Raw genomic sequence first — 25,995 nt, 5'->3', positions numbered from 1 at the left:
GGTGTTAGAGAGAAGGATTAACAGGGCCTAAGATTTAGGCAAATGGTTCAGGCAGGAGAATTTTGGCTGCATGGCATTTTTGGGGACAGATCTTGGCTTTGGAAACTTGCATCCCCCTTTGCTCTGGCTGTAGCAGGGGACTGGCCCATCCTGGCAGGAGAGGCAGGAGGTCTGTGAGCCGCAAGGCGACTAATCATCCTGCTGCTAACCCCGGAGCTTACATCCTCACCAGATTGCTGTTTCCCCTCATTAGCCGGTCTCCCGGGGGAGCCCGCGCCGCCAGAACGCGGCCTGCTGCACATGCGCCTCCCGGGGGAGCATTCGGGGAGCTCATCAAGACAGGCCTGGAATCCTGAGGGCTCCCGTGGGGCTGTGTGCGCGTGGCCATCGCTCCGCCACCCGCCAGGGATGCAGCTGCTTCTCGGGTCCTGGGGTGGGGGAGAGATTCTCATTGGAGGAGCCTGCCCGCCCCCCATTGCTCAGGCAGACGGACCGCCCTGCTCACGGCTCAGACCCCTCCTTCATTGGGGGGGCTCGCGTTTGTACGGCGAGTGCCCCAGGCGCCATGAGGCTCTGGCCCACTGAGAGACCCTCTTCCGCACCCCCATTTCTACTGCGTTCTCCCCCCTCCTCCCCCGGCTCCAGGGCACCCTGCCCCCTCCCCAGTGCCTGTCTCTCTGGCAATGGCTGGGTTTGGGTGCCTTCCCAGCCCCTGAGGGGACTGGGTCGATGCGGAAGGCGTTTGCAGTCACAGCTCAGGATGGAACCGGGCTGTTTATAGATGCCAAGACAAAGCTGGGATGTCCTTGGTGCGCGGCAGAGAGGAGAAGGAGGCGGCTTTGCTCTGCCGTCAGAGCGACATGGTCGGGGCGCAGGGCTGCGGGCACAGCTCGGCTCTTCTGAACAAACAGTCCCCCCACCCGTTCCTCCCCAGAGTGCCCATGCAGAAAGGAGTGTGCTCTGGTGGCTCAAGCAGGGAGCTGGGAGTCAGGACTCCTGGGTTCTGTTTCATGCTCTGGGATGGGAGCGAGGTCTAGTGGTTCGAATGGGGAACTGGGAGTCAGGACTCCTGGGTTCCCTTCCAGCTGTATCACTGAGTGACCTGGGGGCAAGTCAGAGGCTTAATTTATGCGTGTAGACCTTTCGATAAGGCCATCCACACCGCCACCAGCAGGACCCCCGCAGGTTTGCGTTTCCTCCTCCTCTTGGTCCAGAACAGAGCTGAGAACAGGTCCCGGGAGCGGTGGCTGCTCCGGGTCCCTTTGCTCTAACCACATCCTTCTACAGAGCTGGAAATGTAAGCCAACAACTTCAGCTCCTACCCTACTCTAACCAGCAGGCCCCACTCCCTCCCAGAGCTGGGACGAGAACCCAGGAGCCCTGACTCTCAGCCCTTCTGTTCTAACCATTAATAATGCTGCCTTTTGTGTGTATAAAGCGATGACAGGGAGTCGAATCCCTGTGCCCCTGCAGCTCCATTCCAGGTGTCCCCTTCTCTCTGACCTCATCTGTCCTTCGCGGGACCGCGGCTCTGCAGCAATGGGATTACGCGGCATCAAACCAATCCTGTTGTGGCACAGAACGATCATTAGGCAGATTGAACTTTGCCACCCAGGGGGCTGTGCCAGGTGGCTCAGTGTAGGAGCAGTCGGGAAGGGAGGGGTGTTGGGTACCCCCAGGAGGGGGGAACTCAGTATCCCAGCAGAGCCCCAGGCAGCCCAGTTATTGCACTGGTAGCGGGGCTGGTACCTCCAAGGCTCCAGTACAACACTGGCGTCCTGCCCAAGCTCCCTCGCTGCATGGGTGTCTCCTGTAGGGAGAGACGGGGCGTCCGGGGCTGCTAGCGATTGGAGCAGCTGCCAAAGGGAGCCGGATGCAAGGCCGGTGTGGCTGGCTGCTGCTGTGCTCTTCCCTGCAAGGTGACCTCCCGCTCCAGCCCTGGAGCTGGGAAAGTGACACTGGCAAATTGCTGCAATGGAGTGAGGCTGCCCCGGGAGCTGCTCTGTGCCAAGCACCAGGGAGCTGCTCTGTGCCAAGCGCCAGGCAGCAGCCAAGGGGCCTGGCCGGAGCGTGGCAGGGAGGGGAGTGAATTCATAGGCAGCAGTTAGAGACCTGCAGCGTGGGATGGCTACAGAGCTCAGCTGTGGATACAAACTCCTCCTATCACCCCCATCTTCCCCCCATGCTCCCTTGCACTCCCCCAGCAGTTGCCCAGTCTCCCACTCCCCACATCCATCCACCTTCCTTCCCCCCCATATTCTCCCCCCTCCTCACCAGCGGGAGGCAGGACGCCTGGGTTCCGTTCCTGGCTGTGCCACTGACTCGCTGTCCAACCGTGGGGCTCTCTGTGCCTTCATTTCTCCCATCCCTACAATGGGGTCACAGTGCCAGCCCATAACAGAAAGAGGGGCCAAGCTGGGAGATTGGGGTGCAGCTCCAAGTTGGGATTCAAAGCTCAAAAAGCCTGGGGGGGAGATATTCAGAAATGAGGGGCAGGAGGTGAGTTCAGGCCTTGTATTCCCAGCTCGTTGGGATCCTGGTGTTGGGCAAACAATCAGATTCTTGTGAAAGTGACCCCTGCTCTGGTGCGGAGGTGGGAAAGAGTCACAGAAATTGGCACACAGCAGCTGAGAATGAGAACTCCTGCGTTTCACAGCCCAGGTTGGCTTTGTGCTACAGCTGGCCAAGGCGGAGACCCGGCGCCCCTGGGCCCGGCGGCTCGTAGCCCCGGCGCCCCTGGGCCCGGCGGCTCGTGGCCCCGGCGCCCCAGTTTGCCGCATAGGATGTGAAAGTAAAAAAAGTTGCTTGAGCCCTGGCACCTCTTCCCTTGCAAATGAAGCCCTGATCAGAGCCTTACCCAGCTGGAACCCCCAGAACCACCTTCCTGATCCAGAACGACCTGCTGCTCTAGATGTAAAACATCTCGCTGAGCTAGAACGACCTGCTGAGCTAGAGCTAGAATGACCGGCTGATTGAGCACATCAGCCTCGATCAAGACCCCTTGATTCTCCAAGCGGATTCCAGCTCTGCCCGCCCCCTGGCCTTTCCCTTCCTGAGCTGCCTGCCCCTCGCTTTCCGGCATCTGTAGCTTTCCAACTATCTACGGTCCCCTTCGATGCTGTTCATTGGGGGGCTCAGGCGGGAGCCGTCGCTGTGTCTCTGATGAAGGTGAACTGGTGAAAAGCAGCAACTTCCCCCCCCCCGCCACAGGGCTGAGAACTCGTGTGCTGGGGACTTTGACAGGTCATGGGGGGGTGGAGGAGCCAGACAGTGTCAGGCGAGCGGAGAGACCTGCCAACGGCTGGCTGGCGTCCTTGGAGCGGGAGCCTGTCACTGGCTGGGAGTGAGCAAAGACAAGCGGTTCTGTTTGTAGTTCTCTCTGGGGGGTGTCTGAGCGTAGCTGTTGGGATGGGGCTCGGGGCTGGAGCTGACGGCAAAGGGATCAGGGCCCCAAGGGCACCCAGCAGCGCACACAAGGCTCCCCGGGCGCCAGGGGTTTGGTGCCCATGGGTGACGCTGCGATGTGGGCGCAGGTAGGGATCGGCCTGAGCTGCACCTGGGTTTGCGGGGCAGGGACGGCGGGCGGCGAGGCGGTGGGGGGGGGGGGATCTGAGATCGCACCAATCTCTGTTAAAGGCCCCAGCTGACAGAGCTCCCACCCACACTGTTTGACCCCGAGCCCCATCTCCAGACCCCGCCAGGCTGCTGGGCCAACCCCGCTAGAGCCCCGCTCTCTGTGATGGGCCGACCCAGAACCCAACGCTGGGGGCTGGGACGTTTGGGCTCTGCCCGGGCGGCACCCAACGCCTGCGATTGGTTTTGTCCCCCCCGGCAGTACAAGCAAGTGGAGCAGTACATGTCCTTCCACAAGCTGCCCGCCGACTTCCGCCAGAAGATCCACGACTACTACGAACACCGCTACCAGGGCAAGATGTTCGACGAGGACAGCATCCTGGGGGAGCTGAACGAGCCCCTGCGGGAGGTGAGGAGCCCTCCCCGGGGGGCTGGCGGATGCCTCCGGGGTGCAGGAGTCATGCCTGGAGCGAGGCAGGGGCTGCCCTGCCCCAAGAGCCAGGCTGGGGGGAGGAGCCCGAGGGAAACGAGGGTCCCCCCTTCTCCTGTCCGCCTGCCTCTTCCTCCCGCTCACCCTCTTCCTCTCCTCCCCCGTAGGAGATTGTGAACTTCAACTGCCGCAAGCTGGTGGCCTCCATGCCCCTCTTTGCCAACGCCGACCCCAACTTCGTCACGGCCATGCTCACCAAGCTGAAGTTCGAGGTCTTCCAGCCGGGCGACTACATCATCCGCGAAGGCACCATTGGCAAGAAGATGTACTTCATCCAGCACGGCGTGGTGAGCGTCCTCACCAAGGGGAACAAGGAGATGAAGCTCTCGGACGGCTCCTACTTCGGGGGTGAGTGTCCGCGGGAGGCCCCCGGCTGGCGCTGCCCGTCGAGCCAGGCGTGGCCTTAGTCCGGGGGCACGGTTGCGGGGGGGATGGTGAGCGTCGGGCTGGCACTGCCGTTCTCCAGGCGGGATGCCGCGTCCCTGGTAAGTGGGAGCGACCTTCTGTGCAAGTCCCGCTAGGACAGCGCTTGGTTCCCGCGGGAGGGGGCTGTGGGCTAGTGTTTAAAGCTGTGACCAGGAGCCAAAGCTCCTGGCTTCTGTTCCTGGCTGGGCCATAGACTTGGCCAGGTCGCCTGTTCCCTGTCTCTCCCGGGCCGTGTTAGCGTGTGACGTCTCCTGATGGCGGGCACTAGCGCGGGCCTGGTTTTATTGTAACATCTGGGTCCCTCTCCCCTCCCCCCGCCAGAAATCTGTTTGCTGACGAGGGGCCGCCGTACGGCCAGCGTCCGGGCCGACACCTACTGCCGCCTCTACTCGCTCTCGGTGGATAACTTCAACGAGGTGCTGGAGGAGCACCCCATGATGAGACGGGCCTTCGAGACCGTCGCCATCGACCGCCTCGACCGCATAGGTACCGGGGGGCAGGGATGCTGCTCTGATCCACGAGCTGGGGACACGATGGGGGAACACTCCCGGGGCCCATCCCCTCTCACAGGCTCGCACAGGCCCCGCACGATCACTCCTGGGCTCAGGCCTCCCATGGAAAGGGGGAGACAGCCTCTGGGCTGACTCCCTGAGGCCAAATTGCTGCTGGGGAGCTGAGTTTCAGGAGCTCTGCAGAAGTTTGGCTGCCCTGTAACCAGAATGTGCTGGGCAGCAGTTGAAGTGGGAAGAAGCAGTGATAGCATCAGAGGAGCAAAGATAACGGGAGGCGTGGGGGGTGGACAGAGGACGCTAGATGTTAATAGGGCGAGTGTGGGTCTAAGCTGGCGTGTGGGCTGCAGGGGGCAGCCGTTGCTATCTGTGCCGGGTTCTCTCCCCCGGGACAGGGGATGGGTGGTTACCTCCCTGGATCTCGGTCACGCGTTGGACCTCAGGGCCTCGTCCGCTCTTTAAAAGGGCCCCACGAGGTTTCCCATGTGCCCCGCAAATCCTGCTGGGAATGGCCAGTTAGATTCGCTCCCTCCCCTGTGTGCTGAGATGGGGTCGGTCAGCTCCTCGCAGAGGCTGGGCTTGGAGAGCCTCCGATTTCCCTCCCGCCTCCTTCCCCTCTTTGGGACCCCAGGGGCAGCCCCGCATCCTCCTGCAGAGCTGGCAGCCTGGGCAGCTCGGGCATTGGCGGCTCTTGGTACCCGAGGACCAAGGAGGCAGGGGGCAGCCAAGCTGCAGCCATGCTCATCAGTTTCCTTTTCGCTCCACCAAATCCCTCTTCAATCTCCTGCCCCATTCCTCTCTGTGCTGCCCTCCCCATGGGAGTCCTGGCTCGCCGAGACTCCCCCATGCTCCATCACACGGGGAGCCCCTTCCCTGCAGCCAGCTGCTGCCAATCTGAGGAGCAGCAGGAGGGAGCGGGGCATTTTCCCTTTGCTGGGGGCTGAGTGCCGATCAGCTAGCGAGGGAGCCAGAGGCTGCGAGGGGCTGTCAGTGAAGGCTGATTTATGGTCACTGGGGCATTTAAAACCTAGGCGGTAAGGAACAGGCCTGCAGTGTCCAGGGAGGACGAGCCGAGCACGTATAGGCCAGAGCTGGGTAAATAATGATTCTTTTGTTCAGTGACAGTTCTGACATTTTCCAGACATTTCGGTCCATCGAAAAGGTTCATTGTGGGTCTGTGCCCAGAGCAGGGATTTGAACCTGGCTCTCGCACATCCCCGACGGGTTCCCTGACACCTGGGCTAAAGGGTATCGGGACGGGGGAGGGGGAGCAGCTGCAGCCGCACCCACCCTGCTCCTCCCTTTTGTCATCGGCCGAACTATTCACAGTAAATTCGTGACCAGTTTGGGGTCGACCCAAACAGCACTTGTAATCGAATAAACTGTCTGAAAATTATTTTGCCGGGTCGGGTGCCAGGACTGCGGCATCTGCCATCGCGGGGGAGCTGCTAAAGTTACCCAGCTACAACGATTGAACACGGCACAGGGAGGAGAAGGTCTGGACGCAGGGAGGCATGTGGCACTGCCAGCTGCCCCGTTGTGCTGGCTGCGGCAATGTGCGCGATGCCTGGAGGGGGATCGGTGCCGTGCCAGGGCGGGACTGGGGGCCGCATGCAGGAGGACAGTGATAGCGATGTGACTAACCCCCCCTTTTTTCCCTTCCCCACCCCCCAGGGAAGAAGAATTCCATCCTGCTGCACAAGGTCCAGCACGACCTGAACTCCGGGGTCTTCAACAACCAGGAGAACGAGATCATCCAGGAGATCGTCAAGTACGACCGGGAGATGGTGCAGCAGGCGGAGCTGCAGCAGCACACGGCCATATACACGCCCGTCCAGCCCCAGGTGACCTCGGCCATCGCCACCCTGCAGCAGGCCGTCGCCATGAGCTTCTGCCCCCAGATGGCCAGCCCCCTGGTGAGCTCCGTGGCCCTCGGTTCGCCCAGGATGATGCGGCGCCTGCAGTACGCCCAGGGTGTCCCTGGTCCCTTCTCCATCTCCCCGGTGCTGCTCCAGCAGCAGCAGAACATGCAGCTGCAGCAGCAGAACATGCAGCAGCAGAACATGTCCCTGCAGCAGCAGCAGCAGCAGCCACCCCGGCCCACCTCCACTGGCACCTTCGGCTCAGTGGTGTCCAGCCCTCCGACCCAAAGCCCCCGAGCCAGCCGGACGTTCCCTTACGCCGCCCAGGGTCCGTCGGGCTCCCAGTTGTCCCTGACTCAGCAGACGGCTCCTGGCTCGCCCCAGCGGCTGGCCGTCCACAAAAGCACACAGGCCCTGCACACCAGCAGCCTGAGCGAGGAGTCGAGGCCTTTGTCAGCCTCGCAGCCCTCCCTGCCGCACGGGATCTCGCAGACCATGACCCAGAGCCCTCCGCCCTCGGCCCACGAGTCCAGCAGCTCCGTCGCCGGGGTCCAGGCTTCGGCCTCCCCGGGCTCGGGCCCCCAGGCCGGGCTCAGAGGGGCAGTGCCGCCCCGCGTGGCCCTATCCCACCAGATGTCCACGGGCTCTGTCTACGCGGGGGCAGCCGGCAGCCAGCAGGACTCGAGCGGCGCCCGGAAGGATTCGGTGGTCAGTGCCCCCGACACGGACCCAGCCAAATCCAGGCTCTCTTCCAACTTGTGACCTTTGCGCCTCGCCGGCCGATCCCGGGCAGGGGGGTAACGGTGGGGCTGCCAAGCAGCAGCAGCAATTTCCACCGTCTCCACGCTCCCGCCTGCTTGTTTCCAGCTGGCGAAGGCCCCGCCCTGGCCCGCTCCCTAGGGGAGTGGAAATCGAAGGGAGGATGAGCCCCAGAGCCAACTGTGGGGGCCGCCACCTGCATCCGGGGCCTCTGGCCCGGCGGGGGCCCTGCCCCCTTCTGTACAGAGCACAGCAGCCGGGCGTCGCTTCCACACGCTTTGCCCAGAGGAGCCAGGGCAGGAGGGGCGTGGACAGAGGCCCCTGCCGCTCCTTGGGCCGGGGGAGGTCCAGTCGAGCCCCCCCCCCACGCCCCGATGAATCATCTACGACCAAAGTCCAGCCCCATCGCCCGCTGCCACCGCCCGTGTGACGAGCATCGTCCATCCGAACCCACCGACTGCACCATAGAAGCCATAACTAGTTAATCTCTTGATTATGAAATCTGTATATTATATATATATATATCTCTGAACAGCGACGTGTGCGCAGGGCCGCCGCCGGGAGCCACGCGCGCCCTAGAGCCAGCGCTCTGTGGAACGGGGGTCGCCCACCCCGGGGCCTGGCGGGAGAGGGGGCTGTGCCCCGGCCGGGCCCCACTGAGTTCCCCACCCAACGTGTTCTGCCGCCTGGCGCCGGCCGGTGCCCAGCGCGCGCCCGAGCCCTGTGCCGCACGCGGGGATGGGGGACGGGGCGCCTTGGCCGAGTGGTTCTGTCTGCAAAGGCCTGTGAGGGGGGGGGCGCTTCCTGGGGCTGCCACGTCCTCTGCCCTTGCTGGACTAGCTTTTGGGGCTGGACGCTTCTGCCCACCCCCATCCTGTCGTCCCTGCCCTGTGCCCTGGTTCCTCTCTGCTCCCCCCCAAAAGTGCGTCGCCTCATTCCCCCCCCCCGCTCTCTGCTCCCCCCAGCGCCTCACCTCGTCCCCTCCCCCGCTCTTTGCTCCCCCCAGCGCCTCACCTCGTCCCCTCCCCCGCTCTCTGCCCCCCCCAGCGCCTCACCTCGTCCCCACCCCCGCTCTCTGCTCCCCCCGGCGCCTCACCTCGTCCCCTCCCCCGCTCTCTGCCCCCCCCGCGCCTCACCTCGGCCCCCCCCCCGCTCTCTGCCCCCCCCGGCGCCCCGCCGCGTCCCCTCCCCCGCTCTCTGCTCCCCCCGCCGCCTCGCCTCGTCCCCTCCCCCGCTCTCTGCTCCCCCAGCGCCTCGCCTCGTCCCCTCCCCCGCTCTCTGCTCCCCCAGCGCCTCGCCTCGTCCCCTCCCCCGCTCTCTGCTCCCCTCAGCGCCTCGCCTCGTCCCCTCCCCCGCTCTCTGCTCCCCCCAGCGCCTCGCCTCGTCCCCTCCCGCGCTCTCTGCTCCCCCAGCGCCTCGCCTCGTCCCCTCCCCCGCTCTCTGCTCCCGCCAGCGCCTCGCCTCGTCCCCTCCCCCGCTCTCTGCTCCCCCAGCGCCTCGCCTCGTCCCCTCCCCCGCTCTCTGCTCCCGCCAGCGCCTCGCCTCGTCCCCTCCCCCGCTCTCTGCTCCCCCAGCGTCTCGCCTCGTCCCCTCCCCCGCTCTCTGCTCCCCCCAGCGCCTCGCCTCGTCCCCTCCCCCGCTCTCTGCTCCCCCAGCGCCTCACCTCGTCCCCTCCCCCCTCTGCTCCCCCGCAATGTGTCGCCTCATCCCCACCCCCTTGGCATCAGAGGCAGGGAGGAGGGGATCTCTTCCCCCAGGGGCTAGTGCAATCCCTAACCCCCCTTCCAGCCTGGGCCCCGCCGGGTCCCATCAGGCCCCCTCCCAATGCCTTTGCCTACACCTCCCTCGCTCTGTTCCAAGGAGCGGCCTCCGGCCCCTGCTGCCTGGCCCGGGGAGGGGAGGCCCCAGTTCCCATCTCGCTCGCTGAGTGTTTTCTATGTTTTAAATAGAAAAATCAATGTCAAGCTGCTCAACACCCCCCCCCACCCTTTTCCCTTCTTCTCCCATCCTCCCCCCACATAGTTTAACGGGCAGAGCGAGGGACCAGGCGTTCGAGTCCCTGGCTCTGGCCCAACTCGCTGTGTGGCTTTGGGCAAGTCGCCTCACCTCTCTGTGCCTCAGTTTCCCCATCTGTAAAATGGGGATAATAATACTTACCTACGTGACAGCACGAGGGGTTGGGAACTAAAGTGCTTTGCGAGCCTTGCAACAGAGACAGGCGAAGTATTATTATTATTTATTATTTATTAGCATCCCTGCGCTCTGCTGTCCCCTCTCCTCACCTTCCCAGGGCACAGCTGCCTGGCGCCTCCATTCCAGCTGGCTCCTGCAGTCCACAGGACGCGCACTGAGAATGGTGGAAAGCCTGGAGCCAGCCCTCCTGGGCACCAACACCCCCTCTCCCATGGGAGGGTCCAGGGTCCTAGGGAAAACTTGCCCTGATCTCTCTCTATCGGTGGGCCCCACGCGCCCCCTCCGGGATGCTGGCACTGCAGCTGTCATAGGCGGGCGAGCCATGTGCTCAGCCCCTGGGCAGGATCTGCATCTGGATCCCTTCCCTGCAGTGCCATCAATTCACATACCAGCCTCTGCGAGAGGCTGCTGCGTGACGCTGAAGGTAAGTGAGCCCTGGGCATGAGGGGGTCGGGGATGCGAAGAGGAGAGGGTTGGCTTTGGGAGCTCCTGGCGGAGCAGAGAGGCTCCGAGAGGCGGCTGGGCACCATCTCCGGGGGTGGCTGCCCCCTCTTGACATTGGCACTTTGCAACCCGGGCGGCTGTTTGTTTTTCAAGTGCAATATTGAAACGGAAAGCGCTGGGCTCGGCGAGCGTGGTCCGTTCCCTCCTGCCACCCTCCTCGCTGCAATTAGCCAGCGGACACAAATACTGCTCAGCCCCTAGCACGGCTGCTGGGGCTGTGTGTGGGGTGCAGGAGCAGAGTCCCTTTCACCGGGGGCTCCTGCTTCGTCCTCCAAAAGCTAATTCCCGAGCGAGCTTCCGTCGTGCAGGGGGGAGCAAAATCCCGGTTAGCTTAGTAAGAAAGGAAATGGGGCTGGGGTTTTGTTGTGATGAATCCAGAGCAGGTTGGCAGTGGGCCCCCACTTCCCATCAGCCCCTCGATTTGGGGGCTACACCAGCCAAGGGGACAGCATTAGAGGCAAGGTCAAATGACCCCCCCCCCGCCCCCGCCCCCGCCCCCGCCCTCCACAGCCAAACACCCAACTTGGGAGAACTTGGGTCTGAACTTGGCAGCTTGGGCCCATCGCTGTAGCGCAAGGAGTGTTTGTGTGGTGGGGGGGGGAGGGGGTTACCACATCTTGCCAGGACCGGCTGCCCCTACCCTTCCAGCTGCCTCGCAGTGTTTAGCGCCACCCAGTGTCTGTGGTGTCTGCATGTGTCGGTCTGTGTCTCGCCGTTGGGCCTGCTGTGTGCGTCTTTCGTCCCGTGTGCGTCTGCATATGTGGGGCGGTGCCTCATTGTCTGCATCTGGAAGGCAGGGGTTGTTGGGGGGGAGCAGAAGCTGGTTGAGGGCCGGGGGGCGGGGTAAAGCCCTGGGCATGCGAGTGTGGGGGGGGGGTCTCCCCCTCCTGCTCTCCATGTACAGGGCTGGAATTCAGCTGCCACAGCCCGGGGCTGATAGGGGGAAGATCTCACACTCGCTGATTTCCCACCCTGAGAGGTAGCAGGGCTGCTCCTTTCTCGAGCCTGGCCTCCCTAGCGGAGGCAGAACTGACTGTGCAGGTGCCACTGGCGGAGGTGTGGGATCAATCCGCCTATATCTGGCTCCCAACAGTGGAGGCACCAGGCCTTGCCCCATCCACTCCCCTGCTGCCAGGGCCTCTAAACGTGTCCTGCCACCCTGGTGCTGGGCTCAACGGCACCGCTGAGGTAGGGGGCAGCCTGCCAAAGCCAGCTCGGCCTGGGGGAGAAGGGGCTTGCGCCACCCGATCTCTTGGGTTACCTGGATTCCTCCCAGGTAAGGTGCTGTGGGGAGGGGAGCTGCAGAAGGGAGAGCGAACAGGACTTGCTGCCGGGTTGCCCAGTAACCAGGCCGGCCCTCCCCTCCTTAGAGCCAGAGACCCGAAAAGAGCCGGGGGTACCCATCCGACTGCATTTTGTGAAGGCTCCCCATGGTACGTGTTCCCCGGAATCTCAGACTCAGGTCGGTTCACCTGAGCAGAAGCAGGTGCTAATTTTTCTCCCCTTAAAGGGGATCTGAAGAGCACAGTCCCGGGAGGTTTCGTAGTGTCCAGGGCAAAGGGCTGGGATTGACTTTGGCGTTGCAGGAAGAGCGTCTGGTTTTCTAGTCCAGCAGGAGTGGAGCTTTGAGGAAGGGGACGGTCCTTTTAGTGCTTTTCTCGCCTTCGATTTGAGTTTGTTGCACGGGTGCGTGGGTGCTTCGTGCGTGAATTTTTTATGCACGGTTCCCTTAGGACGACGCTGGGGCGGGGGGGGGGGCACGGATGGCCGTTTTTAAAAGCAAAAGCTGGCATGGCAGGCTCCAGCCCGCAGGGGCTGTGACCCCCTGGCAGAGGCTTGCTGGAAAGCAAACCCTGTCCTGGCACTGACGAGAGGGGAGACAGGGAGCGAATAGCTGGGGACGAGGGGGGCAGCACAAGCCCTGGGCCTGGTGAGTCGTATTTGTGTCACGCCTGGCCGGCGCTGAGGGGTTCTTGCTTTAATCCTCGATGTCTGATCCACAGCGGACAAGGCCAGGAGCGGGCCAACGGGCAACGTGTTTCTTATTATCGATACTACTTCCTAATATCCTCATGACGCTAACGTGTAGCCGGTACCTTTTCTATGGCAGAGGCAGGTGAGCTGTGTGTGCTAACGCCTGTATTCCTAGCATCCTTGCGCCTTTCATGTTGAATGTATAACCGATAACGGACCGCGGGGTGACAAAAGCCACTCAAAGCGCCCCGTAGCTATGGAGACGGCTGGCTTGTGTCCCTGGCACTGGCGGCTGTTCCTGGCGGAGAATCCACCTTTTTTTCATCCAGACCATCCTGTGCAATAAACATGACAGCACTGGCAGAGCTACGCCGGCGTCCGTCTCTTTTCACTGCCGCCCGTCACCTTCGCATGGGCCTTCTCCTCCCCGGCCTCTCCTTGTCTCCGCTCCAGCCGGCTGCCCCTGCTTCCCCCTCCCCACACGCACACACCACTCCATGGCTAGTCTCACCCCCTCCTGGAGACCTCAGCTCCTAGCTGCCAAGGCCAGGGGTGAGCCCAGGCTTCCTCCTCCATCGCCCCGGCCAGACACGCTTCCCTCAGATCCTATGACCCGGGCACCTGCGTCCCGGGGTGCAGGCACTATTTGTACCGTGGGGGTGCTGAGCGCCACAGAACCAAACTGTGAACCCTGCCAAGAAGGGCAGCCACACCCCTCGTTCCAGCAGCCTCTTGGCAGGTTGGGGGTGAAGGCAGCAGCCAGCTGGCGGGAGGGGGAGTCCGTGGCATCGCCCGGGCAAAGTTGAGCCTTAACTCCTGGGGGGTGCATCTCCGAAGACAAAAGCACCCGTCTCCAGCGGGGATCCCAGCAAGGTGAGCCCATGCCCCCCCCCCCCCAGGGACTAGTCTGACCCTCCTCCCGTCTTGTTCTATTTGGTTCTTCCAGCAGGACAGGAAAAAGCCAAAACCAGCGCAGCAGCAGCTGCACTCTCTGGCCTGAGGAAGTGAAGGGTGATTAACGTGGCTCTTGTTCCTAATGGCTTCTCGGGCTTATTAACACCCACTTGCTTTGGTGGGTCCTTTATCCTCTCCCCCGCACACACCGCTCTGCTCTCCCCAGCTTTTAGCAGGCTGCGTTATCTCTGCCAGGGAAGGTAATTAATATCCAATCCCGTCCAGCCCCATGCACACTGGGACACTCGGCTCTCCCCCCTCCTCCCAGCCCACGGGCTCCATGCAGTTCTGTGGTTTAATATCCCCCCTCCCTCAGCCGAGTCCAGCCAGCTGCAGGAGCGGCATCAGCGCGCAGAACTTGTCAGAGGCCGCAGCAGCTTCCATGCGGCTCAGCTGCAAGGTCGTTCCAAGGGCAGCTCTGTGCTGCGGAGAATGCGAACGCCGCGCCTGCCGCATGGGGCATGCAGCCAGGGAGACAACAGCACGGTGGAACAAGTCCCTCCCGCCACACCCCCCAACACTCCCAGCGTGCTGGGAAATGGGACCCCCGGCTTCAGCAGCAGCTCAGGCCTCTGGTTGATCACCTGAAGGGCCAGCCCCACCCTGGCTGAGGAGTCGCCATCCTCCTGGGCTGCAGAGGAGACACTGTCTCACAGCTTCCCGGCCCCCAGTGGTGAAGCAGACCAGGCTGTTCCACGCTGGGGTGGCCCCAGAGACGCTTGTCTCACTGTAGCCCCTCCCCAGCACTCGTGTTGCCTGTCACACAACCTCCTGCTGGAGAAGGCCAACACGTTTCCCCAGGGTTAATGACAGTTCACAAGGTTTTTATCCCCATGTTGCAGATGGAGAAACTGAGGCAGAGAGCCTCATAGAAATGGAGGCGTGGAAGGCACCTCGCTAGGTCATCCTGCACCAAGGCAGGATGAAGGAGGGGACGTGTCTTGAGGTCTCCAAATTAGGACACAGAGCTGGGAATAGAAAACTAGCTCCCATTACCCCCACCCCCGGTGCTGGGAAGAGAACCCAGGAGTCCAGAGGCCCAAGTTGCCTCCCTGCTCTAACTACTCGACCACATTCTCCACCCGGTGTCAGGAACAGAACCCAGGAGTCCTGACGCCCACTTCTCCCCCCCCTCCTGCTAGACTACACCTCTGCTCCCCCAAACAAGGGCGGGGGAAGTGCCACATAGCATCCAAGGCCAGAAGGGACCATTGTGCTCACCTAGGCTGACCTCCTGCATGGCGCAGGCCAGAGACCAGCCCACACACAACGCCTGGAGCAGAGCATTTACACAAACAGCCAAGCTTGAGCTGAAAAGCAGCAGCGATGGCGAAGCCGCCCCACCCCGTGGTCCCAGGGGTTAATTACTCTCAGCCTTAAACATTTATTTCCAGGCTTGGTTCCCCCACCCCACCCCAAGGCCTCACCCATTTCCCACAGCAGGAGGGGGCACTGCAGTGCCCGGCACGCAGCCCAGCCCATGAGTAGCTAGTGAGGGCAGGGGCAGCACTTCAGAGGAAAGGAACCATCGCAGCAGCAGCTGACACTGTCTGGGGCTTTGGAAAAAAACAACCAGAAAACCACTGCCAGCGCCCGCTCCCGAACAGGCGCGCCACTGCGCTCGACCGGGCTCGGGCAGGCGAATCATTAGAATAAGAACAGCCGGGCTAATGCCGCCTGGAATGTACTTTGTTCAGTTATTTGGCAAGCGCAGGTTTGTTTCAATTATTCATGACGCTTCACCACATCCCGAGCCAAGAACCTGGCTCCTGGGTAGCGGCTCAGGCACTGTGGGCTCAGCAGTGGGGAGGCCCTGGCCCCTGCGAGCGGAAACCTGACAAACCCAGTCTCTCCCCAAGAGCAATGGAGACTAGTCTCAGTTACCCTGTCCCTGAACCTCTGTGCTCCCCAGGTCTCCACCCAGCCCCTAGCGTAAACCAGAGCAGCCTTGGGGCTGCTGCAATCTGCGGCCTATGTTCCCCTGGGAAGCAGAGAATAACCACAGCGCACAGCCTCTGCCCATGCCCCCAACACACCCGCTACACCAGAGGTTGGGAGTAGGGCCAGCACCTGTTGTGGGTCAGCTGGGGATGACCTCTGGGCATGAGATCATCTCAGGGGGTCATTTCCACCCACTTTAAGGGCCCTTGATGCTACCAGAGCAATGCAAAAGGGGCTGTCCTGAAGAACAGTCTCTCCTGTTTGCTGGCCAGTCTGTGTGTGAATTAGGGGGCACAGGGATTAGCGAGGGTCCACTCTGCCTCCCAGAGAGCAGCAGGGGGACAGAGAAAAGATTCTTGGTACCTGGCACCGAGAGGCTAATGCTACGGGTGGGGAATTGCTCCCAGCGCAGGAGCGTGGCAGGGGAAAGCGTGACTCAGCAGCACTGCGGCGTTGATCCTGGGTGGGTAGGTGGACCGGTGTGACTCACAGGTACCCGCTCAGCTCAGAAGAGATTTCACTGGGGGCGTTTTCCTTTCAAGAGGCAGTTCCAGCCAGAAAAGTGACAATTATAAAACCATCTCACCGTCTTACTCCACAGCCTCCCCTCCTATCCAGCAGGCTGTACTGATACACCCATCCCCCTTCCTCCCGCTAGCTGTGCAGAGCTCACGCAGCTCAGCGCTCCGGCCTGGCTGCAGATCTTAGAAGCAGAACATGACTGGGCCACAGCCGGACTGTCAGATCCCAGCTGGAGCTTGCAACTAGAACAATCAGCTTTGAAATGAAGCTGCCAGCTACCAAGAGGCAAGATGGCTGCGCAGCTAAGGCACTTAGCCAGCATTCAGAGGAGCCAGGGTCAAGTCCCCCACTCGCATACTGACTCCTTGGGCAAGTCACTGGGCTGCTCTGTGCCTCAGTTTCCCCACCTGTAACATGGAGACAAGGATACTTACCTGTGTGGCAAGGGAACAGTTTGGGGGTGGGACCACAGGGCTATTAACAACAAATTAGAGTCCTAGTCATTGCTACACCCAAAACGTGTCTCCCTTCAGCACCCCATAACTGGGGGTGGGGCGGGGACAGACGCAAGATGGAATTTCACTAGTCACTTTCCTTCCCACTGCAGCAGAATCGTGCTCAGCTCATCATCTCCCTCCCTCAACCTGTGTGAGCTCTGACTGAACAAGAGCGCGCGACAGGGAGGTTTCATCTCCCTTCCTGTGACAAAACATGCTACAAAACACTTGCCGGGAGACGCAGAAGCATCGTAAATAATTAAATCTTAACTTCAGTTGTCAGATACAGGAACGCCGAGCATTTCAGGGAGGCGGCGACCTTGCTCGCGCCGTCTCATCAACTCACAGGTTCAGTCATTTGCACCAGATCCCCCTGCACCCCCGGGGCTGCTGCAGAGAAAGGAGGCGCTGGAGAGCCAGTCATGACCCCAGCAGGGTGATGCATGGGGGCTGGAAGGGCACCGCCCTTGCCAAGCACAGAGCTTGTTCCAAGAGGCCTTTGCTCCTGCTGCTTACCCAGGTGCTGCTCTGGCCCCTAGCATCACAGGGGTGAGCTGCGCACAGTCAGCGCCGACCCCCGCCCCCAGGAAGAAGGGAGGCGTCATGGGGCAGGGCCCTACCAAAGTCACAGCCATGAAAAACACGTCACGGACCATGAAATCTGGTCTTTTGTGTGCCTTCACCCTCCACTATACAGAGGGCACAGGGGAGACCAGCCTTTCTCCAATTGGGGGTCCTGACCCAAAAGGGCGTTGTGTGTGTGTGGGGGGGGTGTCACGAGGTTATTTTAGGGGGGCTGCAGTATTGCCACCCCTTACCGCTGTGCTGACTTCAAAGCTGGGCAGCTGGAGAGCGGCAGCGGCTGGCTGGGAGCCCAGCTCCGAAGGCAGCGCCACCATCAGCAGCAGCGCGGAAGGAAGGGTAGCAATACCGCGACCCCCCCCCCCCCACGATCACCTTGCGACTCACCCCATGAAATCATGTAATTTATGACTTTTAAAATCCTATGGCCCTGACATTGACCACACTGGCCTGTGAATTTGGCAGGGCCCTGTGAGAGACGAAGTGACACGGAGGGCATGTTTCCGCCGCAGCTGAAGACTAAGGGGCTGTTTCATTGCAGGGCACACGTCCAGGGGCTTGGGCTGGAGCACAGGCGGTAGGACCCCGGGTGGTGCGAGGGTCCCGAGCCCGGAAGTCTACCCCGCAATGAAACAGCCGTGGCCTGAGCCCCGCGAGCTGGTGAACCGGCTCTCAGCAATGGGACAAGGCTTCACGGCCACAGCAGGTGGGACTTTCCCTTGGCCCGTTCCCACATCCCCACTTGCGATGCTGCCGCACATTTGCTATGCCCCCCCCTTTGGCCCTGATCCATTCCCAGCAGAGCCCCCAGTGTGCTCAAGCCTGGGATTCCTAAGACCAAGGCTCCGGCTGCCCCCAGCCCTCAATCACCGTCATGTCCTGGCTGAACCCCGGCTTGACTAATGACGCTCTGCAGCCCTGGACACCTCCCTGCTGTGCTGTCCATCAGAGGAGTGATCCGTCCCTCGCGGCCTAACGCTGCCGCATCCCACCCCAGCATGGGCTGCAATGTACTTCTTACAGGGAGAGTCCGGGGAGCATTTCTGAGCCTCCAAGATAGATACAATTAAACCCAAGACTGCAACTTCCCCTGCCCGGCCCGTACAAGTCACAGCCCCATGATAAGGGCAGCTGGGCATGGAATCAGAGCCAACTGCTTCAAGGGAAAAAAAAACCCTCACGACGGTTTGGGGCGTCCGTTCAGCACAAACCAGAGGGGGAAGCGCCACCTCCCGCGGCACCTGGCTGCTCCTTGGAGGTCTCCCATCCAGCCCCCTCGCCGCCCCCATCCCGTGGAGGTGGAGCTCAGCGCAGTCTGACTGCAGCCTGACAGGCCTCCACTTTCAACCCAGGCCTCCGATGAGCCGAGATCCCGGGTGTGGGATCAGCCCTGGGAAAGACCCATTTCCAAGGTGCAAAGAGCAACGAGGCTGCTAAGCTAGGAGGGAGCGCGTGGGAAAGTCTTCGCCTCCCGCACCGCGCGCGCTCCCCTTGACCCGTACAGCTTCCTGCCTCCGGGCCTGATCCAAAGCTCACCAGCGTCAGCTGGAGACTTTCCAGTGACCTCCCAGAGCTTTGGTGCCTAAGCCCCTGGTCGCTCTTGACTGGGGGTGTCTAGTCCCCGCTGCTCACCAAGGTAGGTGGTGCGAGGTGGGGCCTAAGGAGCCCACCAGCTCACCGCAGCCCACAGTGGCCACGACTGCCCCTGGCCAGGTTCAAGCGGCTGGCTGAGAAGCGATACCCTCCGCATCCCAATACTGTGGCCCCAGGGAGGGATCCATGCCCGCCGCGAACAGGCCCAAGGGCGGCAAAGGGCTTGTGTCACTCAGCTGGGGAGGGCGGCCAGCCAGACGCAGAAATACCCTTGGGAGAGGAGACGCGCTCAGTCACACACCCCTCGAGGGGGAGAGCGATTCAGGAGCTGGTCCCCCACCAGTATCTTTAACCTTTCTCCATAGCATGGAAGGGGAGGCCCACAACTACCCTCCAGCCGGGCTCTCCTGCCACCTCCATGCTGGCATCTGTGCTTGCCCTTCATTTCCTCATGCAGCCCCCTCCGCCCCCGAGATTCCTGCTGAGTGCATCCAGCACAGTCACCGGCGGCTCCCCTTTCAGGGCAGCCTGCTGAGACGCCGAGCTCCGGCTCCTGGCTGGCATCCGCAGCTCCCCCCTCTCGAACACGCCAGCCAAAGAACAAACGGAACAGCCCTCCATCACTCACATCTCCACGCACGGCTGCTTGCGCAGCTGAGGAGCAGACGGTGATTCCCAGGCACTCAGCTTCTCGCCTGTAAGCACCAAGCTGGCAACCTGCTCTCCCCACCCCCCGCCCCGGGCAAGGGACAGGAACGGCCGCATCCTATAGCTTGGTTTCTCACCAGCCTCTGCCACGCCTGCAGACTCAGTGCGCCCACTGCTGGTCATGATGGGAGAGGTTAACACACTGATTATGAGACAGGAACTGTCCTCTGGATCAGGCCAGGAATCATAGATTAGGGTTGGAAGGGACCTCAGAAGATCATCTAGTCCAACCCCCTGCTCAAAGGGGGACCAATCCCCAAATGGCCCCTTCAAGGACTGAACTCACAACCCTGGGTTTAGCAGGCCAGTGCTCAAACCACTGAGATATCGAGCCAATAATGGCAGAGATTAGCTGATTCAGAGGCAGGTGCAAGTAGTAGCCAGTTACAGAATAATCGGCCCCCAGGAAACATTTCCTCCTGACCCCCACTGTTAGAGGTAGGCTTAAGCCCTGAAGCATGAGCACTTACATCCCCTTCCAGAACACTCACTGCTGTCTCTGCAGATATTCTTGTTCTCTCAAGGGCTGATCCCTTTTTCGAATCCCAAGGAGCAGGACCCATCCCTCATTAACCCCACGAGAAGCCCAGGCAGAATCTAAGGCCAATTGGAAGCGGAGCTGCTGGCGTTAGTAGCCACAGGTGCAAATCTCTTAATTAGCACAAAACCGCACACCTGTAAAGCCAGACTTGCAGGGCGTTAAATGGCAGATGGCTTGTGGCAGAAAAGGAAAAAACAAAGTCACTCCAGGTGGATTAAGAACAAGGAAATTAAGCAGCAGCCAAGCCAGGGTCTGTCAGCGAGCTGCCTGCACCAGACCAGAGGTGACAAGGGCAGGGTGTGCTTGGGAAAGGGACATGCAAGGAGCGGGGCCCTGTCAAACGTCATTGACCAACTCAGCTCATCAGAGGCCCGGCCGAGGGACGGGTTGAAAGTGGAGGCCTGTCAGGCTGCAGTCAGACTGCGCTGAGCTCCACCTCCCCAGGATGGGGGCAGCGAGGGGACTGGATGGGAGACCTCCAAGGAACAGCCAGGTCCCCAAACTGTCTGAAGCCACCCAGGCTGCAGGTGTAATGACCCTTTAAGGCCCCCTGAGGTTGCTGGGGTAGGCGGGAAGAGGCCTTGGTGTAACTGAGAATCAGGCCCAAAGCCCAGATTCACGTCTAGCTACGAGGTACCTTCCGCGGTAGCAGAGAGGGGTCTCGGCTGGGTTCCTCACCCCTGCTGAGTCAGTCACTGCTTGGTAAAGGCAGCCCCTAGGTGTACACACCCCTGCAGTAGATCAGGGGTGACCAACCTGCGGCTCTTCAGACGTTAATATGCGGCTCCTTGTACAGGCACCGACTCCAGGGCTGGAGCTACGGGCGCCAACTTCCCAGTGTGCCGGGAGGTGCTCACTGCTCAACCCCTGGCTCTGCCATAGCCCTGCCCCCTCCCCTGAGCCTGCCATGCCCTCGCCCCTCCACCCTGAGCCTCCTGCACACTGGGAAACAGCTGATCAGGAGGTGTGGGGAGGGAGGGGGAGGCACTGAACGGAGGGGCTGCCGCTGGGTGGGAGGCGCTGGGAGTGGGGCAGTGGAGCTGATGCTGATGTATTATTACAGCTCTTTGACAATGTACAGTGGTAAATTCTGGCTCCTTCTCAGGCTGGCCACCCCTGCAGCAGATAGTACACACCCCCACACAATGCTTTCTGTAGGGGGTGGGAGTCAGGAGCCCTGGGTTCTATATTCCTGCCACTGACATCCCTGCTATGCCTCAGTTTCCCCTGCCACCCTTTCTCTCTTCCATTGACCCTGTCAGCTCCTCAGTGCAGGGACGTGCTCTCACTGTGCAGTGCTGGGCCCAACCAGCCCTGAACTCAGCGGGCCCCTCTAGACCCCACCGGAATCCAACCACACTTGCTAACAAAGCAGCCCCGACAGGAGACATTTCAAAGGGCTTTAATGTACAGTGCTCCACCCGCCCCACCGGAGACTGTGCAGCCGAATCGTCAATATCCCAGAAAACGAGACCCCGCTGGAAAGCGCCCAGTGAAGGACTCCGCGTACCGGGGAGAGAGGGTGAATCAGTACGGGAGGCTTCTCTGGACTCCAGTAGTGACTGGCTTCCCCCAGTGCAGAATAACCACTCCCCTGAGGAGGCGCATCTCCTCAGGAGCCATCTCCCCCACTCACTCTGCTAGAGGAAAGGAACGGAAACGGAGTGAGGGGCTGAGTGCCGCACCCCGGACAACCCAAGCAAAGTCCTACGCAGCTGCAGAGACCAGGGAGGGGCAGGTTCTCGCTCCCCAGGCAAGTGGTTATTCAGCAGCTTATTGGCCAAGAACCCTAAAGCACTCTGGGGCCTTTGGTTGTAGGATGCTGCTGTCCCTGGAGGAGGTCTCTGGCGCAGGAGTCCAGTGAAGAGGCATCTCACCGGGATCCTAGGCCCGCGGCCCCCTTCACTCCGCAGACCGACAGCGCTCCGGCCTGGCGTGGGTGGGGGTGACCTAGACGGTGTTCAAAGCCAGGCCTGGAGGGCTCCATCTACCAGACGCATGGGGTAGTGAGCGGGGGGTGAGCGGCCAGGTTGATTGGCCCAGAGCATCTGAGTAACCAGCAGCAAACAGGGCCCCCTTGCCGAGACCCAACTGTGTGAGGCTGAGGTCACAGGGAACGCCAGTCCCCAATCAGCCCCTTGCCTTCCACCTCAGTTTGGGGCCAGAGGCTCCCGGTGAATGAAGCAACCTCGTCTTTGGGTCAGCGTCGGCGATCCCCAGTCGCCGGGGATCTCCAGCTCTGCACAGAGGGAGGAGCGGGTAGCTGGGCTGGCGATAGCCATACGAAGGCAGCGCCACGCCCCTCCTGGCACAAGGGAAAGCAGAGATCCTGCTTCCTAGTGAAGCCACATGCTCCTGCTCTCCAGGCAGGGTCCGTTTCCACAGCGGAGAGGCCGACGCAGCCCCCATGGGAATTGCGCTGGGCCAGCTGTGTGCTGTGCCCCCAGGACGAGGTGCTGGACACAGTCTCCCCTTGTTCTCTGCGGGGGGTGCTGTGAGCCAGGTCTCACCCTGGACTCGGCTGGGCTGGCACCTCTGGTCCAATTAGCCAGCGTTCGATGGACAGTCCAGGGCCTTGCCCAGGGTCCGTTTCAGCTGAAGAAATACGTAGATTCCTTCACCTTCTGCAGGTCAAAGTCGCCTGGAGGGAAGAGGGAGCAGAGGGAAGGTCAGCGCGGGGGCTGCACAGGTTGGAGACTGGGGGCGTCTCTTAGCATTCTAGGGGACAGGATTCAACTACGTGCTCTGGCTTAACCACAAGATACGGGCTGGACGCAGGAGTCGCTGGGGGAGCTTCTCTGGCTCATGTTATGCAGGCACTCAGATCAGACCATCCCACTGGCCCTTGCAGCCTTAAATTCTAGGTTACACCCTGTCCCCCCCCAAACTAGCACGAGCCCCCCACTGCAGGGAGGAGAGAGCAGCAAGAGACGTATTGCAGCCCCTTTGCTGCAATCAGTCCGACTCTCCCTGACCCCACCCCAGGGGGCCCACACCACTCACAGGACCCCTCCTGCTGCCCGGCCCATTGCGGGCGGACGCGTTCCCTGGGGCAGAGGGTTAGCCGGGGTGGGGGGTGGGGGTAGGAGCTAGGACGCCCACCCCAGGATATGTTATCCCCCCTCCTAGGCTGTGGTGGGTGCAATGCTGGACGGCTTCAGTACCGGGACAAGGATGCTCCTAGCTTTGCGTGGAGCAGGCCTTGCCGAAGAACCAGCGAGGGACAGAGAGGGGGTCAGGACAAGGGCCGTTTGCTTGGTGACCTCTGACTATCTCTGCCAGCTAGTTAGGTTCTGCTCTGCAGCTGGCCTGGGCTCGCACGGCAAGTTGGACGCCAGGGTGGGAGCCACAGGCAGCTTGCTGTGCGGGGGGTTATGTCCTACCAGGGCGGAGAGGGGCACCTGAGAACTGCAGCAGTGTGTCTGCCCCGCGCGCAGTAAAAACCAGCCCTGCCTGATGGCTCCCTCAGCAATGGCTGAGTTAGAGTCATCCCAAAGGGAAGGCTTCACCCGCCACTGAAATGCAGCCACCCCCAACTCTGCCTAAGGGGGGCGCTGGGGAGGGGAAACGGAGGAACATGCTCAATTGAGAACCACTGGCAGATGCACACCCCAAGGAAGCAGAGCGATCTCTTAGGCTGGCACGGGGCAACAGGGCGGAACTGAGAGGGGAAAACAGCGTCTCAGGAAATGCTTTGCCATCTCCGAGGTTGCAGGATTAGCTCTCAAGGGACGGGGCAGGAGTCCCCTCCTGGGACGTTTACATCTGGACTGGACAGAGTGCTGGAAAACGTACAATAGGAAAATCCTGCCATGGCTCTAGATGAACCCAAAAGGTTTACACGTGTCTAATATGTCATAGGGAACCCAGCTACCTACTCCCCTGGCCCCATCGCCGGAGCACCTCAGCAGCCCCAGATATGTACCAGTCTCTCCCCCACCCGTGGGGACGCTGTGGGTACCATTCCCATTTCAGAGTGGCCACAGAAGCCCAGAGATGAAGTGACCTGCCCAGGGTCACACAGCGAGTGTGTGGTGGAACCAAGAACTGATCCAAATCTTCTGAGACCCAGCCCAGCGCCTCAACCACAGCGCCAGCCTTCCTGCCGTGCCCCTAGCGATGAGGAGCAAAGCCCCACGGGGGAGTTCCAGGGAGGCAGGGTGCAGGTTCTCCCATCCACAGGGCAGCCAGCCGTGCATCCACTCCAGCCTCAGGACAGGGACCGGGAGGAGATTCTGCTGGGGTGGGCGGGGCTGGCAGCCAGACACAGGGAAGATAGTGATGCTCACCCAGCCTTCCTGGCAGCGCAAGACAGATCCCTGGGGATCAAGCGAGCTCCCGAGTAGGATCCGGCAGGCTAAGGTGCATCTGCACTAGAGGCACCACTGCAGCCCTGCCACTGTTCTACAGACACTTGCTGCAGCGACAGAAAGGGTTACCCCACCCCGAGAGGCAGTAGCTAGTTGACGGAAGAATCTTTCTATTGACCTAGCTGTGTCTACACCGGGGCTTAGCTACATCTCTCCGGCACCGTAGCTAGGTCAACCTACATTTAAGGCGCAGACCAAGCCTCTGTCTCTGTCACCCCCGAGCACAGCATCATGCCCTGTCTTGTAGGTTCCTCCTGCCCATTGCGGGATGAACTCAAAGACATTGGTCATCAGAAACACAGCTACTGCCGGGGAAGGGTTGGGGGCCGGCTCATTCCAATCACTCACGTCAGAGGGCTCACGCCTAGGAGCCGCCCCAGAGGGAAGTGTTTGTCCAGTGCCTAGCACTCACGGGTGGCCCGGAGGCACTATCATCATAACCACGATGGATAACAACAATACCTGTCTCAGGGACCTTGGACAGCAGCTTCACCAGCTTCTTGTGTTCGAGGGACTTCTTATCCCTCCACTCAGCCCTGGGTCAAAAAACGCCACGACAAAAAGGGGCGTTAAACAGGAACGTGAACCCTTCCTGCTCCCAGCCTGACTCTCACACATCTCCTGTGCAGCCTGTGGGCACGTGGCTCTGAGCCAAGGGGGCGGTGACAGGTCCCCGGTGTCAAAGGAACCGCCAGATCAGCTTCAAGATAAGACTCTCCCTATGTGACCGCTTGGGCAGCTAAGTATCTTCCTGTGGTCCATGTTATCTCAGTATCGCGCTCTGGTGCCTAGCCACCCCCATCTGGCCGGAGTATCTGAGCACCTGCCAGCCTTCACAGAGTTTCTGCACACAGAGCCCCTCTGAGGCAGGGCAGTGATCTCACCCTCCTTTGCAGATGGGCAGAGAGACATGCCCAAGGTCACACGGGGAGTCTGTGGCAGAGCAAGGGATTGAACCCAGGCTAGCTGTAGCCTAGCTCGCTAACCTCTGGGCCATCCTTGTCCTAGAGCGGCCCAGAGGCAGCCGGAGGAAGGATACTGTGGACAGGCTCCAAGCCGGAGGCTGTGGGGCTGCGTAACTTACACAGCGCAGTCAACAAAGGACGTTCCCCTGAAGGAGCCCCAGAGAGGGCGGGTGAGCTGGGTACTCACAGAGAGTCAGTGCAATATTTCTGCAGCATGAACCTGGACAGATCCTGCAGGATGGGCTGGCTGTGCAACTCCACAAACTGCTCTCGACACACCTGGCAGCGCACGGAGGTCACACGTGAGTGGAATACAATAGCATGCACCCCCCTCACCCCAAGACAAATTTCATTTAGACCTATTCTCACCGGGCTGATGGTGGGGTGCACAGCGAGGGGCTGCGGGTCGAGGGCTGTCAGCTGAGCTGGAGGGAAGCCCGGGGCTAACACCCCAGGAAGGGCCGTGCATGACGAGCGAGGGGCAATGGCAGAGCTACGTGCCTGGGGAGCCCAGGGCTGGAGGCTGCGGGTTGGGACTGAGGGGCACAGCAGGTGCCATCTTGGCACTCTGTCTTTTGCAGGGTGCGTCGCCTTGGTTACCGACAGCCAATCAGACTACAGGGTGGGGAGGGAAAGGAGACCCCCGTAATTGGGGCGGGGGGAGGAGACGCTTTCCAGAGCCAGGGACAGGGGCCGGACAGCACCCGCTGAGCCCCCTGGGGCTGGGTCAGTGAAAGAGGCTCTGCTCACGCTCTACCTGGTTCATGACATCCACAGTCAGTGCGTGGGTCCAGTAGCAGTCGTGGACCGAGACGAACGTCAGGCCCCGTCTGAAAGGCAGCAGAGCAGCCGGGTCAGGTGTCGCCCGCACAGACCCTCCCTCTTCTCTGATGTCAGCCCAGGCCCTGCCTCGGGCAGCCGAATCCTCCTGCTGGCACCAGCACAGGGGCCTCCGTGAGCTGCCATCCCTTGTGGCACTGCCTAGTGCCCTGGGCACGGCGCCTCCCTGATCGCAGGCCCATGGGAGGAGCG

The 25,995-nt window shown here is 61.4% G+C and overlaps 2 protein-coding genes across 6 annotated transcripts in view; one reads left to right on the top strand and one right to left on the bottom strand.

The window, feature by feature from the left end:
* The window catches only part of HCN2 (hyperpolarization activated cyclic nucleotide gated potassium and sodium channel 2), a 43,896-nt gene extending 35,365 nt beyond the window's left edge, over positions 1–8,531 (top strand). For 4 of the 5 annotated variants that reach the window (XM_044998263.1, XM_044998260.1, XM_044998261.1 and 1 more), the window contains exons 5-8: positions 3,836–3,982; positions 4,171–4,411; positions 4,811–4,975; positions 6,673–8,531. In XM_044998263.1, the coding sequence (XP_044854198.1) occupies positions 3,836–3,982; positions 4,171–4,411; positions 4,811–4,975; positions 6,673–7,622 (1,503 nt within the window). In that variant the 3' untranslated portion in view covers positions 7,623–8,531. The remainder of the gene's footprint in view (positions 1–3,835; positions 3,983–4,170; positions 4,412–4,810; positions 4,976–6,672) is intronic. The other variant, XR_006575173.1, reaches the window with a different exon arrangement.
* A 12,333-nt stretch (positions 8,532–20,864) lies between these two features.
* The window catches only part of POLRMT (RNA polymerase mitochondrial), a 32,063-nt gene continuing 26,932 nt past the window's right edge, over positions 20,865–25,995 (bottom strand). The window contains exons 18-21 of the mRNA XM_044998908.1: positions 25,721–25,793; positions 25,151–25,242; positions 24,461–24,534; positions 20,865–22,269 (exon numbers count right to left, since the gene is read on the bottom strand). Of these exons, the coding sequence (XP_044854843.1) occupies positions 22,220–22,269; positions 24,461–24,534; positions 25,151–25,242; positions 25,721–25,793 (289 nt within the window). The 3' untranslated portion in view covers positions 20,865–22,219. The remainder of the gene's footprint in view (positions 22,270–24,460; positions 24,535–25,150; positions 25,243–25,720; positions 25,794–25,995) is intronic.

Source organism: Mauremys mutica, chromosome 24, assembly GCF_020497125.1.
Source record: "Mauremys mutica isolate MM-2020 ecotype Southern chromosome 24, ASM2049712v1, whole genome shotgun sequence".
NCBI lineage: Eukaryota > Metazoa > Chordata > Testudines > Geoemydidae > Mauremys > Mauremys mutica.
The sequence above is the reverse complement of the archived record's forward strand: the minus strand, read 5'-3'. Positions and strand labels throughout refer to the sequence as shown.